The sequence below is a fragment of the Pundamilia nyererei genome, unplaced genomic scaffold (genome assembly GCF_000239375.1).
Source record: "Pundamilia nyererei isolate P.nyererei 1_Seehausen unplaced genomic scaffold, PunNye1.0 scaffold00005, whole genome shotgun sequence".
Classification (NCBI taxonomy): domain Eukaryota; kingdom Metazoa; phylum Chordata; class Actinopteri; order Cichliformes; family Cichlidae; genus Pundamilia; species Pundamilia nyererei.
Genome location: NW_005187406.1, coordinates 7,956,225 through 7,966,575, shown reverse-complemented (window position 1 = coordinate 7,966,575; position 10,351 = coordinate 7,956,225). Strand labels below are relative to the sequence as shown.

The 10,351-nt window shown below is 39.7% G+C and overlaps 1 protein-coding gene across 1 annotated transcript in view; it reads right to left on the bottom strand.

Moving 5' to 3' along the window:
• eme1 (essential meiotic structure-specific endonuclease 1) overlaps window positions 1–10,005 on the bottom strand; it is a 12,927-nt gene extending 2,922 nt beyond the window's left edge. Inside the window, exons 1-8 of the mRNA XM_005721940.1 lie at window positions 9,921–10,005; window positions 8,559–9,271; window positions 8,265–8,392; window positions 8,011–8,100; window positions 6,532–6,653; window positions 4,182–4,320; window positions 2,264–2,379; window positions 1,966–2,155 (exon numbers count right to left, since the gene is read on the bottom strand). Of these exons, the coding sequence (XP_005721997.1) occupies window positions 1,966–2,155; window positions 2,264–2,379; window positions 4,182–4,320; window positions 6,532–6,653; window positions 8,011–8,100; window positions 8,265–8,392; window positions 8,559–9,249 (1,476 nt within the window). The 5' untranslated portion in view covers window positions 9,250–9,271; window positions 9,921–10,005. The remainder of the gene's footprint in view (window positions 1–1,965; window positions 2,156–2,263; window positions 2,380–4,181; window positions 4,321–6,531; window positions 6,654–8,010; window positions 8,101–8,264; window positions 8,393–8,558; window positions 9,272–9,920) is intronic.
• Between the last annotated feature and the right edge of the window lie 346 nt (window positions 10,006–10,351).

The following is a 10,351-nucleotide window of genomic DNA, read 5'->3' as shown; positions in this document are numbered from 1 at the left end:
GCTCCGTGGGATGTTCAAGGCTTGGGAAATCTTTTTGTAGCCTAAGCCTGCTTTAAATTTCTCAATAGCTTTATCCCCTGACCTGTCTGGTGTGTTCTTTGGACTTCATGGTGTTGTTGCTCCCAATATTCTCTTAGACAACCTCTGAGGCCGTCACAGAGCAGCTGTATTTGTACTGACATTAGATTACACACAGGTGCACTCTATTTAGTCATTAGCACTCATCAGGCAATGTCTATGGGCAACTGACTGCACTCAGACCAAAGGGGGCTAAATAATTACGCACACCCCACTTTGCAGTTATTTATTTGTAAAAAATGTTTGATATCATGTATGACCACCACTTTGTGTTGGTCTTTCACGTGGAATTCCAATAAAACTGATTCATGTTTGTGGCTGTAATGTGACAAAATGTGGAAAAGTTCAAGGGGGCTGAATACTTTTGCAAGCCACTGTATAATAGGGCCCCTATAATTCAAAATTGGCTTCACAAGCCAGAGACAGAACATAAAAACAAGCAGTAGGACTTCTGAAAGCACATTACTATTAATGATTCCAGTTATTGGTCCCCTACCATTTCATGTTGTTGTAAATATTTGTGGATTTTAAAAAACACCCATTTGGCAAAAAGTACACCTAAAAAGACTGAGACCACACACACCTCAGAGGAAGTTCATTTGTGTGTGTTTTATTCTTTTAATCACTCATGGCCATAGCTGAGGGTAGGAACTAAAAACGTCACAATACCAGAAATGTAAAGTATACCTTCATACCCAACTCTTGATGCCTTTAACATCAAAAACTACATGGGGCCATTTTCCTCATGTAGTTTTGCTGTGCCATTTGTAGTTTTCTTATGGCCATCATCTTTTATCAACATGTAAAAACAGTATTGCTGTCAGAATTAATCTAATTAAAATGACATTAACACCATAACCGCATTAACGCGGCAAATCTCCGTTAGCGAGTTAGCGTGGATCACCCCGTGCGCGGGCGACACACGGCGTCAACACGTTAGCGCCGTTAACGTCGTTTTAACAAGATCAACGCTGACAGCACTAAAAAAAAACAGATGAGAAGACTTGTATATGTATGCAATTCTCATCAGTTCAGGAAGAATTACAACCTTGATCCATTTGCTTCCTATAGTACCACATTTTCAGAATTTTGCTATTGCAATCAAAAGCTTTGCTTTCACGCTCAGCTGTCTCTTCAGCACAACAGACCAGTACAGCACCTGCATCACTGCGCCACTCCATCTGTCAGTGTCCTACTCCACTCTTCTCCCACTTTACTTGCTCCACTTGAGGCAGCAATCCATCCCCAACTTGAACGCCTGGCATCAGACTTGGAGTTGCTAACTCTCGTCAAGTATCAAGTATGTAGCTTATCAAAAATATACAAGATTGTTACTGTAATGTAATGTTTTTTGTATATTTTATATTTTTGTCTACTGAACATATTTTTAATGTTTAGGATCAAATTCTAATATTAGATAAAGATAACTCAACTCAATGAATGACAAACATGAAGATAATCCAGAGAAGTAAAGGACTTCAAACCATCAAAGAAAAGTTCAAAAGAAAATTACCTCAGAGTTTCTAAATAAAATGATCAAATATTACATTACATTGTTTGACTTTCAAGCAGCCAACGTGAACCTGCCTTAACATAAAGACTGTAGCAGAGCTCCGTTATATGGAACTTCAGTGAAAAACCTAATAATTCTCTGCAACTGTGTTCTGAGCAACGCAATAAGAGGTTAGCAGTGGATCCTTTAAGTCCTTACAAGCTGTGAATCAGGGGTTGTTGTTGCCATAAGAATAGAAAATATTTTTTCATGTTAGAAGAATCTGATAGAACTGTTCTAATTACATACAGAAGCAGGAGTAAAACAGAAAGGCAGAATTATATATTCTTCACCATGGCCTTGTCAGTCAGCTGTTGCTATAATCAAGCTTGTACCTTCTTGAGCAGCTGTGGAGAGGGATAAGCTGCCAAGATGGCAGCAGCCATGTCTGTGCTCACTCTGTTGAACTGCTGGATCTGTCTCTTCCACACCTGCAGCAGGCCCTTACCACCTCTATCCACCCGCTGGCCTCCTGCCCACTCACTCTCTAGGTAGAAGGAAAAGCCAGTCTTTTCCCTCTCTCTCCTGAAAAAACAGGGAAACATGGGAAATGACTGTTTGATCTGGCAGAGGTGGCGTTAAGCTGAACTGTGATGAGAGAGAAAAAACCCCCCCAAAAAAACAGTTGCTCACTTGAAAGGGGCCTCTGCAACTGCTTTGGTTGTCATGGTGATGTGATCCGAGAAGTCCCTCCAGGTACAAAAGAAGCAGACTGAGACACCAGTGTGAAGCTGGAGATGCACCATTGCCTGAAGGGATATCAGAAAACAAACATGAATCACTGTAAGCCTAAGCAAAATAGTAACCATGACTTAATTTGCCCCTTGAAAACACACCAGACTCTTAGTATAAATCAACATGTTTGCCACTGCAGCCAGAGATCCTTGAAATTGTAGACCGATATAAAAAAACTAAATAAACATCTTACAGTGGTGTGAAAAAGTGTTTGCACCCTTCTTCATTTCCCCTTTTTTATGTTTCTCACACTTAATGATTCACATCATTAAACAAATTTCAACATTAAACATTAGACAAAAATAGCACAAGTAAATGCAAAATGCAGGTGTTTATTGTTGGGGGGGGGGCAGACCTACGTGGCACTGAACCTAAACCTAACAACTGGTTGGCCCATCCTTAGCAGCAATCAAGCGTTTGCGATAGCTGTCAGTGAGTCACTCTGACATTCCTTTGGATGGCGCTCCGCTTGGTGTTGGCTCTCTCTGCGGTAGGGTATCACTTCCTGTTACAACACAGTGGTGTTTTTGTGTAGCTTATTTGTATAGCCAGTTGTATTAAAAACTAGATAAGATCCTATTTCACAGTGTCATTTTCACACACTTTATCCAAAACACACGAAGAAGTTTTACATTTTAAATTATTTAATTTAAAATATTCACTCACTCTGTATTTAGGGATTCACTAGCTTAGCTCATAGCAAACCTGCTAGTACCATGGCCTCTACACCTGTTCCTCCTGCATTTTCCTGCTCATTGTGTCAGATGTTTAGTTTACTTCTTGGTCTCCTGTAGCAATAATGATACTTGTAATCAGTGTAGTGTGTTTGCAGTCCTGGAGGCCAATATCACTGAATTTGAGACCCAGCTTCACACCCTTGAAAAACGCAGGTTAGGCAAGCCCCTGTAGCCGGTGCAACAAAAGGTAGCGTCTCCCCCAGAACACTGTCCCGAGCAGCCAGGAAAACAGGACGGCTGGATGACAATGAGGAGGAAGCGTAGTCCTAATTTAAAAGATTAAAGCAGATAACTAGTAAAGCTATAATATCTTACTGTTCATCACTGATCAAGACTGTTAAAGGCAGTCCTATCTTAGCGGAGGTATCATTAGAGGGCACACCACACATTTTCACTGATATGCAGATGACACCCAACTTTATTTAACCATGAAGCCAGATAACCAACACCAATTAGTTAAACTGCAGGAATGTTCTAAAGACATAAAGACCTGGATGGCCTCTAATTTCCTGCTTCTAAATTCAGATAACCCTGAGGTTCTGGTACTCGGTCTTAAAAGTCATACGGTAGCATACCAGATGCTTACTATGGATGTCATTACCTTGGCCTCCAGTAACACTGTGAGGGAGCTGGGAGTCATTTTTGACCAGGATATGTCCTTCAATGCACATATTAAACAAATATGTAAGACTGCTTTCTTCCATTTGCACAATATCCTGTCTCAGAGTGACACTGAAAAACTAGTTCATGCATTTATTACTTCCAGACTGGAATTTCAGTGGCTTTATTTCTCATTTGTTCCTGACTTGCCTTGGATTACAGCATGATGTCTGGCTTTTTAGGATCTTTTGGTCTACTCCACTTTGTCATGCAGTTTCCATTTAAGTGATTTCTTAGGGGTAGCAATCACTTTTTCCACACATGGCCATGTACGTTCATTTTCACACATTATCCACTATTATATTTAAGGGATATATTGATTCAGTTGCGTGGGAATTGTTTAATTAATACAAAAGCTCTTTAATTTTATATTTTTTCTATATAATTATAAATTGTCCTGTGTCAACCACCTAACCTACCTCCTCTACGTCAACTCGCGACACCTCAGGCAGTACACCAGCTCCACCATTCTTCTTTCTCCTCTTGGCTTTACTTCCCCCCGTCTCCTCCCCTGCAACAGCCTCTCGAAAATGCTTCTGTTTTTGTGATTTCTGTGATCTTGGGAAAAAACATTTTTGGTCATTTTAGACATTAATGCTCAGGACCTTCATTGATGCATTTACTCTCTTCACACCTATTCCTCACAGCATTTCCACCAGAGGTTTTCCAGATTACACAGTGATGCTTGTGATATTTTCAGACAGCCATGTGTTTTCGCAGTTATGCAGTTTCTGAGTGCTTGCCTTGTTGTTTTTAAACACTTTATGAAGCACTTTACTATACTATTATGCAAGTTACACAAAGAGACACCTTTGTAGGACCATAAAACTGGTGTAATGGACAGACCATTCTCTGCGTTTTAGCTCGGTTGTCGCAAAGATACAGAAAATTTTTACCACCTCATTGCATATATTGATTGTACATTTAAGTTCCTTATTGTATCATTTTTAGATTTTGATTAATTGGAGGTACTCGTTTATTTGTATTTTGTATTTAATTGGTAATTGTAATACATTAATTTCCCAATTTTGGTAAATATTTATCATTTTAATTTCAGTATCTTTCAGTTTTTTATTTAGTTCCAGATGTTACTTTAGTGTTTACATACAGCTTTCCTGCTCTAATTGAGCATTCAAAGTGCTTCTTACCACCAGCCACATTCATATTCACACACATATTCATACAGCTTACTGACAGACCCACACAGTCACAGTTCATTGCTCTGGGGTGAGCATGTAGCTCAAGGACACTTGGGCATGTGGAATCAATCTCCTGACCTTCTGCCTCCTGAGAAACAGATACCACCACAAGTGTTGATGTAGTCAAAGTCATAGGGCTTTTAAATTATTCAACTTAAAAAATGAGCCTTTTTTTCCTTGGGGCGGGGGGGAGGGTCCCAACTTTAAAATGGATCATGATACTTTTGAAAAATACATTAAAGAAGATAGGTTTCAAAAAAATATTCTTTTGCATTTTACATCAAATGGGTTTTAATAAGAGCTTTCATGACTGGGTGGTGTTGTTTCTGGCAGTGATCATTAAAAAAAAAGTTTTTTCATAGTGAGAAAGAAAAGTAATAAAGCCTGAGAGATTATCTATTTGGTGATATATTCAATTTAACAACAGTCGCCTCAAAGCACTTTATATTGTAAGGCAAAGACCCAAATACAAGACAAAAACACAAAGAAATATAGAGAAATCCCAACAATCATATGATCCCCTATGAGCAGGCACTTTGGTGACAGTGGGAAGGAAAAACTCATCATCATGGGACTGCCCCAGCAGCCTAGGCTTATTGCAGTGTAACTAAGGGAGGATTCAGGGTGACCTGATCCAGCCCTAAATATATGCTTTATCAAAAAGGAAAGTTTGAAGCCTAATATTAAACGTAGAGAGAGGCTGTCTGTCTCCTGAATCTAAATTGGAAGCTGGTCTCACAGAAGAGGGGCCTGAAAGCTGAAGGCTCTGCCTCCCATTCTACTTTCTTACTTTTAACTTAAATTTTCTGGGAATCATAAGTAAGCCTCCAGTCTAATATCGTCTGAAATATGCTCTCTTTCCCAGTCATTTTGGATCAACTGAAAGCTTTTCAGGGAGTTTTTTAGGACATCCTGATAACAACAAATTACAGTAGTCCATCCTAGAAGTAATAAATGCATGAACTAGTTTTTTAGTGTCACTTTGAAATAGGGTGTTTCTAATTTTAGAGATATTTCGAATGGAAGAAAGTCAAACATATTTTTTTAATACGTGCATTGATGGACATATCCTGGTGAAAACCGATTCCAAGATTCCTCACAGAGTTACTGGAGGTCAAAGTAATGCCATCCCATAGTAAGCACCTGGTTAGAGACCATATTTTTGAGATTTTTGGTGGCCGAGTACGTTAACCTCAGCTGAATTTGGAAGCAAAACATTTTAGGTCATCAAGGTCCTTATGTCATGAAGACATTCCTGCAGTTTATTTAACTGGTTTGTCTTATCTGGTTTCATAGAGAGATAAAGTCAGCTGCACAGGAGTGAAAATGTATGCTGTGCTTTCTAATTACACTGCCCAAGGGAAGCATTTGTAATGTAAACAGAATTGGTCCTACCACAGAACCCTGTGGAACTTCATAATTAAATTAATTAAAATCCGATGGATCCTGAGCCAGATGAACAACTTTCCCATTAATAGAGGGGCTAAATACAACGATAGCACATACTATAGAGCAACAATAACCAAATTATGCTTTAAAATGTTCTACAGCTCAACCTTCAAATCCTTACCTGAAGTATTTCTCAAGCTCAATAATTGCTAGGCTAAGGGTCTTGCCAAGGTGACGCCTCTGCTGCTCCTGGACCCAGGATGTCAATGTGGACCCACAGTCTGATCTGCCATGCCTCTCATTCTGGATTAGACAGGGAGGTAGATATTAGGAAAAAAAATTAACTCTGTTGATATGCAATTAGAACTCTTTCAAATTAATTATACTATGCAACTAATGACAAGAATGAAAATTATGTAAACGTTTACCTTTATTTCTTACATGTAATAACATATTTTCTTGTTTGCCATGTCCTGCATAAGCAATTTTCTGCGTCAGTTTTTCGCCACGCTCACAATTACAATATATTCAATACACACAATTTATGATTGTGTGTATTGAATATTGAAAGCCTCATACCTGTTATTTCTCTGTGCCTTGAAGCTCCAGTGTTGTACATGTTATTTAAAAAAACATAAATAAGACAACACCTTTCATCTCAGTGTCTTTCTGCAACAAAAATCATTCTATGCCACCAAGAATATATGAATCTACTACTGAAAACAGTTGGCTACAAATACATAATTTACCCTAGTCTTAGTAAGGTTTGTTGAAAACTACTGCTAAAACTACCTGTTTCAGAAAATATTTGTAATTTTTTTAAACATATTTACATTTTATGGGGAATTCGTTAGCTTGGAGTTGACCATTTGTACATGTTTAGCATAATCTAATTTTCTTGGTTGATGTACAAAACGTGGATGTCATCAATGTTTAAGCTCATACTAGCTGTACATATAAGCAGCACTGCAGGTGCCACTGGTTTTCTAAGGGTAGAAATTAGCAATAGCTATAAAGCTACTAATCGGAAGGTTGGTGGGTCAATCTCTGGCTGTCCCAGTCTCCATGCCAAATATCCTTGGGCAAGATAGTAACCCAAAGTTCCAATGCAGCCATTGGAGTATGAATGTGTGTGAATGTTAGAAAGCACTGCGATAGAACAAGCAGAGAAAAAAGTTAAATAGTGCTTACATGAATGGTTGTAGGTCAAGGGAAGTATGTTACTCACCCTCTTAAATAAGTAAAGAATAAATAAATATTTTTCTCAAAATATTTTCACACTCACCCTCGTATTTTTATTGTTCTATGGTTACTGTTGTCTCACAGAGAATTTTTATGGTTTGAACCATCTGATCTTTTTTTTCTTTTTTCTTTTTTTAATGGACCGATGGAAGTTTTTATCATTTGTGTGGTTTTTTACCCTAATGGCCAAAATACATAACTCCTTTAACATTACCTAAAGTCATTTTCTAATTGGCGCTTGCCTTTTGCCTTCTCCGTTTTCCTCCTGTTGTTCCTAAACTCGCCTAGTTTCTGATCAGATGCAGTTATGCTTCATCTAGACTTCTTCTAAACAGTAGAAGAAGTCAGAAGTCAGTAGAAGAAGCAGTGGTTCTGCTCTGTTGATCCTTCAAGCATACCATCAGCACCCACAACAAACCTGAACGTAGTTGTGGATCAAAGTAATGAAGTCCTCCACTGTCATCTGTATCACAACATTGGCCTCTGGTACAGATGCTCCTTCATCTCCCTGAAACATGGCAAAGATAATAAAAGGTGTTACTGCTAAATAAGCACTCATGAAACCACTTCTCATTCATTTTTGGCAATTACGGCAAATTTGACAAGTTCACATTCATGCTTCACTTTGAGTAAAGTGAGGTAAAGAGAAAAATATTGCATGTGTCTTATCACCTGCGCACAGGGAGCTCTTCTCATCCAGCTCACACTGCGTGGGAGGGATTGTTTCTTGATGGCGCAGCTACAACCCAGAGCCTGTAACGAGGCCAGCAAAGTGCCGCCTCCTTCCAGCTGTAGGAGAGCTGCACACACAAACACACTCAGCACAATTACAGCCACAATTAGCACATTTAATGACTTCAATAATACTGCAGATGAAAGACTGGCTGCATGTGCAGTTTAAAATAAAATTTGTAATGATCTGCATTTATCTACATTGCCAAGTATAATTTAATGTTTTCTTTTTACCTGGATCCACCACCACCACCATATGCTTGATACATTCCTCTGGCCTCAGGGCCCTAGCTGCCTCTGCCAGAGCTTTCCTCTCCATTTTCTGTCTCTCTCGTTCCTCCCTGAGCACATCCTTGTCTGGCTGCTGTCTCTTCTTAGCCTCCCTCTTACTCAGAGCCACTTCCCTGGAGGCCTGGATCTCCTCAACCGTTCGCTTGCCAAGTTTCCTCTTGGAAGGAGAAGTGTCTGTGTTCCTTGCTCCGTTCAGAGGAAGCTCCTGTCCACAGCTCATTTTTCTCACCTGATGTGAGCCGAGCGGGCACTCTGACTCTGAAAAGCCATTCTGGCCAGAAAACTGTGAGCTGGTCAGACAGAGCGGCAAACAGTGCTCAGCATCGTTCTCGTTAGTCACGATGGTGGAGGCGCTAATCACATTGTCTCGCCTTGCCTTGATTCTTTGTGCCAAAGGAACATAAGGTGCATCATCATCATCGGAACTGCTGCTGATTATCATTACATTAGCCATTCCCATGCACACGCCACCACTCCCCCTCCCTGGGGAGGAGACAGCTGCTGCTGCAGCATCAGAACCATCAAAGTCGACCAAGTCTGGTTTCTCTGCACGTCTGTGGGAAGCTGGCTGGAGGAAGTCAAACACAGGCAGCTCCTCATCTGGGTCACTGGTGCAGTCACTTTGGCTGCCCATGATCACATGTCCACGGAGGTTACTGTACATATTGTGTGACACAAGAACAACAAGAGCATCATCACTCAACAAGATTTGAAACAAAAGTCTTTATGCTTCTTAAATAATTAACAAATTATTAGGTAAACCTGAAAATCAAAACCTAAAGCAACAGGTAAAGGCGTTTTCGTAAATTCGACTTGAACACAGTCCAACCAGCAAGCCTTATTTCAGTGAAATTCTTATTTGAATAAACAGTGCGCAGTGCTTGTTACCGCCCACCGTAGTGTTTTCTGCAGTTAGAAGATAAGCAAGGCCAATTATAGGAGTCGCTTGGTGTAACGTTATTGACTTCTCTCACTTAATTGAATATCCAACTTACAGCTACGCTGTGTCTAACCAAACAGGACCTGGCGATAAAGAAATTACTTTTTAAATTGAGTTTGGCACGACATTAATGTTCTTTTAGAAACGATCAGGAAGGACAACCCGAGCACATTTTACCCGACTCCAGGCATCAGCTGAAGGTTAGCAGACTAGCTTAACGCGTCACTTACTGCGGTTCGCTTAACTCTTTGAAATTACAAGGCAGTAGTAATTAAGTAGTTAATAAAGAAGCAGCATAGATAAGAAAAAATATTAACTACTCGCTCTAACTTCAAACTACAGCGAGAAATTATTTATTTATTTACCCGAACACAGAGAACTGCGAGACTTGTTTGATTTCCCCGGGTAATGATGCATTCAGGGGTTCCCCGAGGACGAGGATTTTCTGAAACTTCCGTGGACACTGAGGCCGGGTCTTGTGGCCACATTAAGAAAAGAAAAACTTTTTCAAATAATGTTTCTAAACTCAAAGTATCGACCTTAATCCCAAAATAGAAACTAACCTTTTTTTTAATGTGGCCCTAACAGTAGTAGAGATAGTAGTAGTGCGTTTAGAAGTAGAGGTTTGCAGACGGAAAGAACGTGACGGCGTGAGATTTAAACTACAAACAAAAGTGATTCTTAGTTTTTTTTGGTTTTTGGACTACGTCAGGGCTGTGCAATACTGCAAACGTCGGTATCGATCCGATATCAAATAAATACAGGGCCAGTATTGCCGGTACTGATACTTTTAACT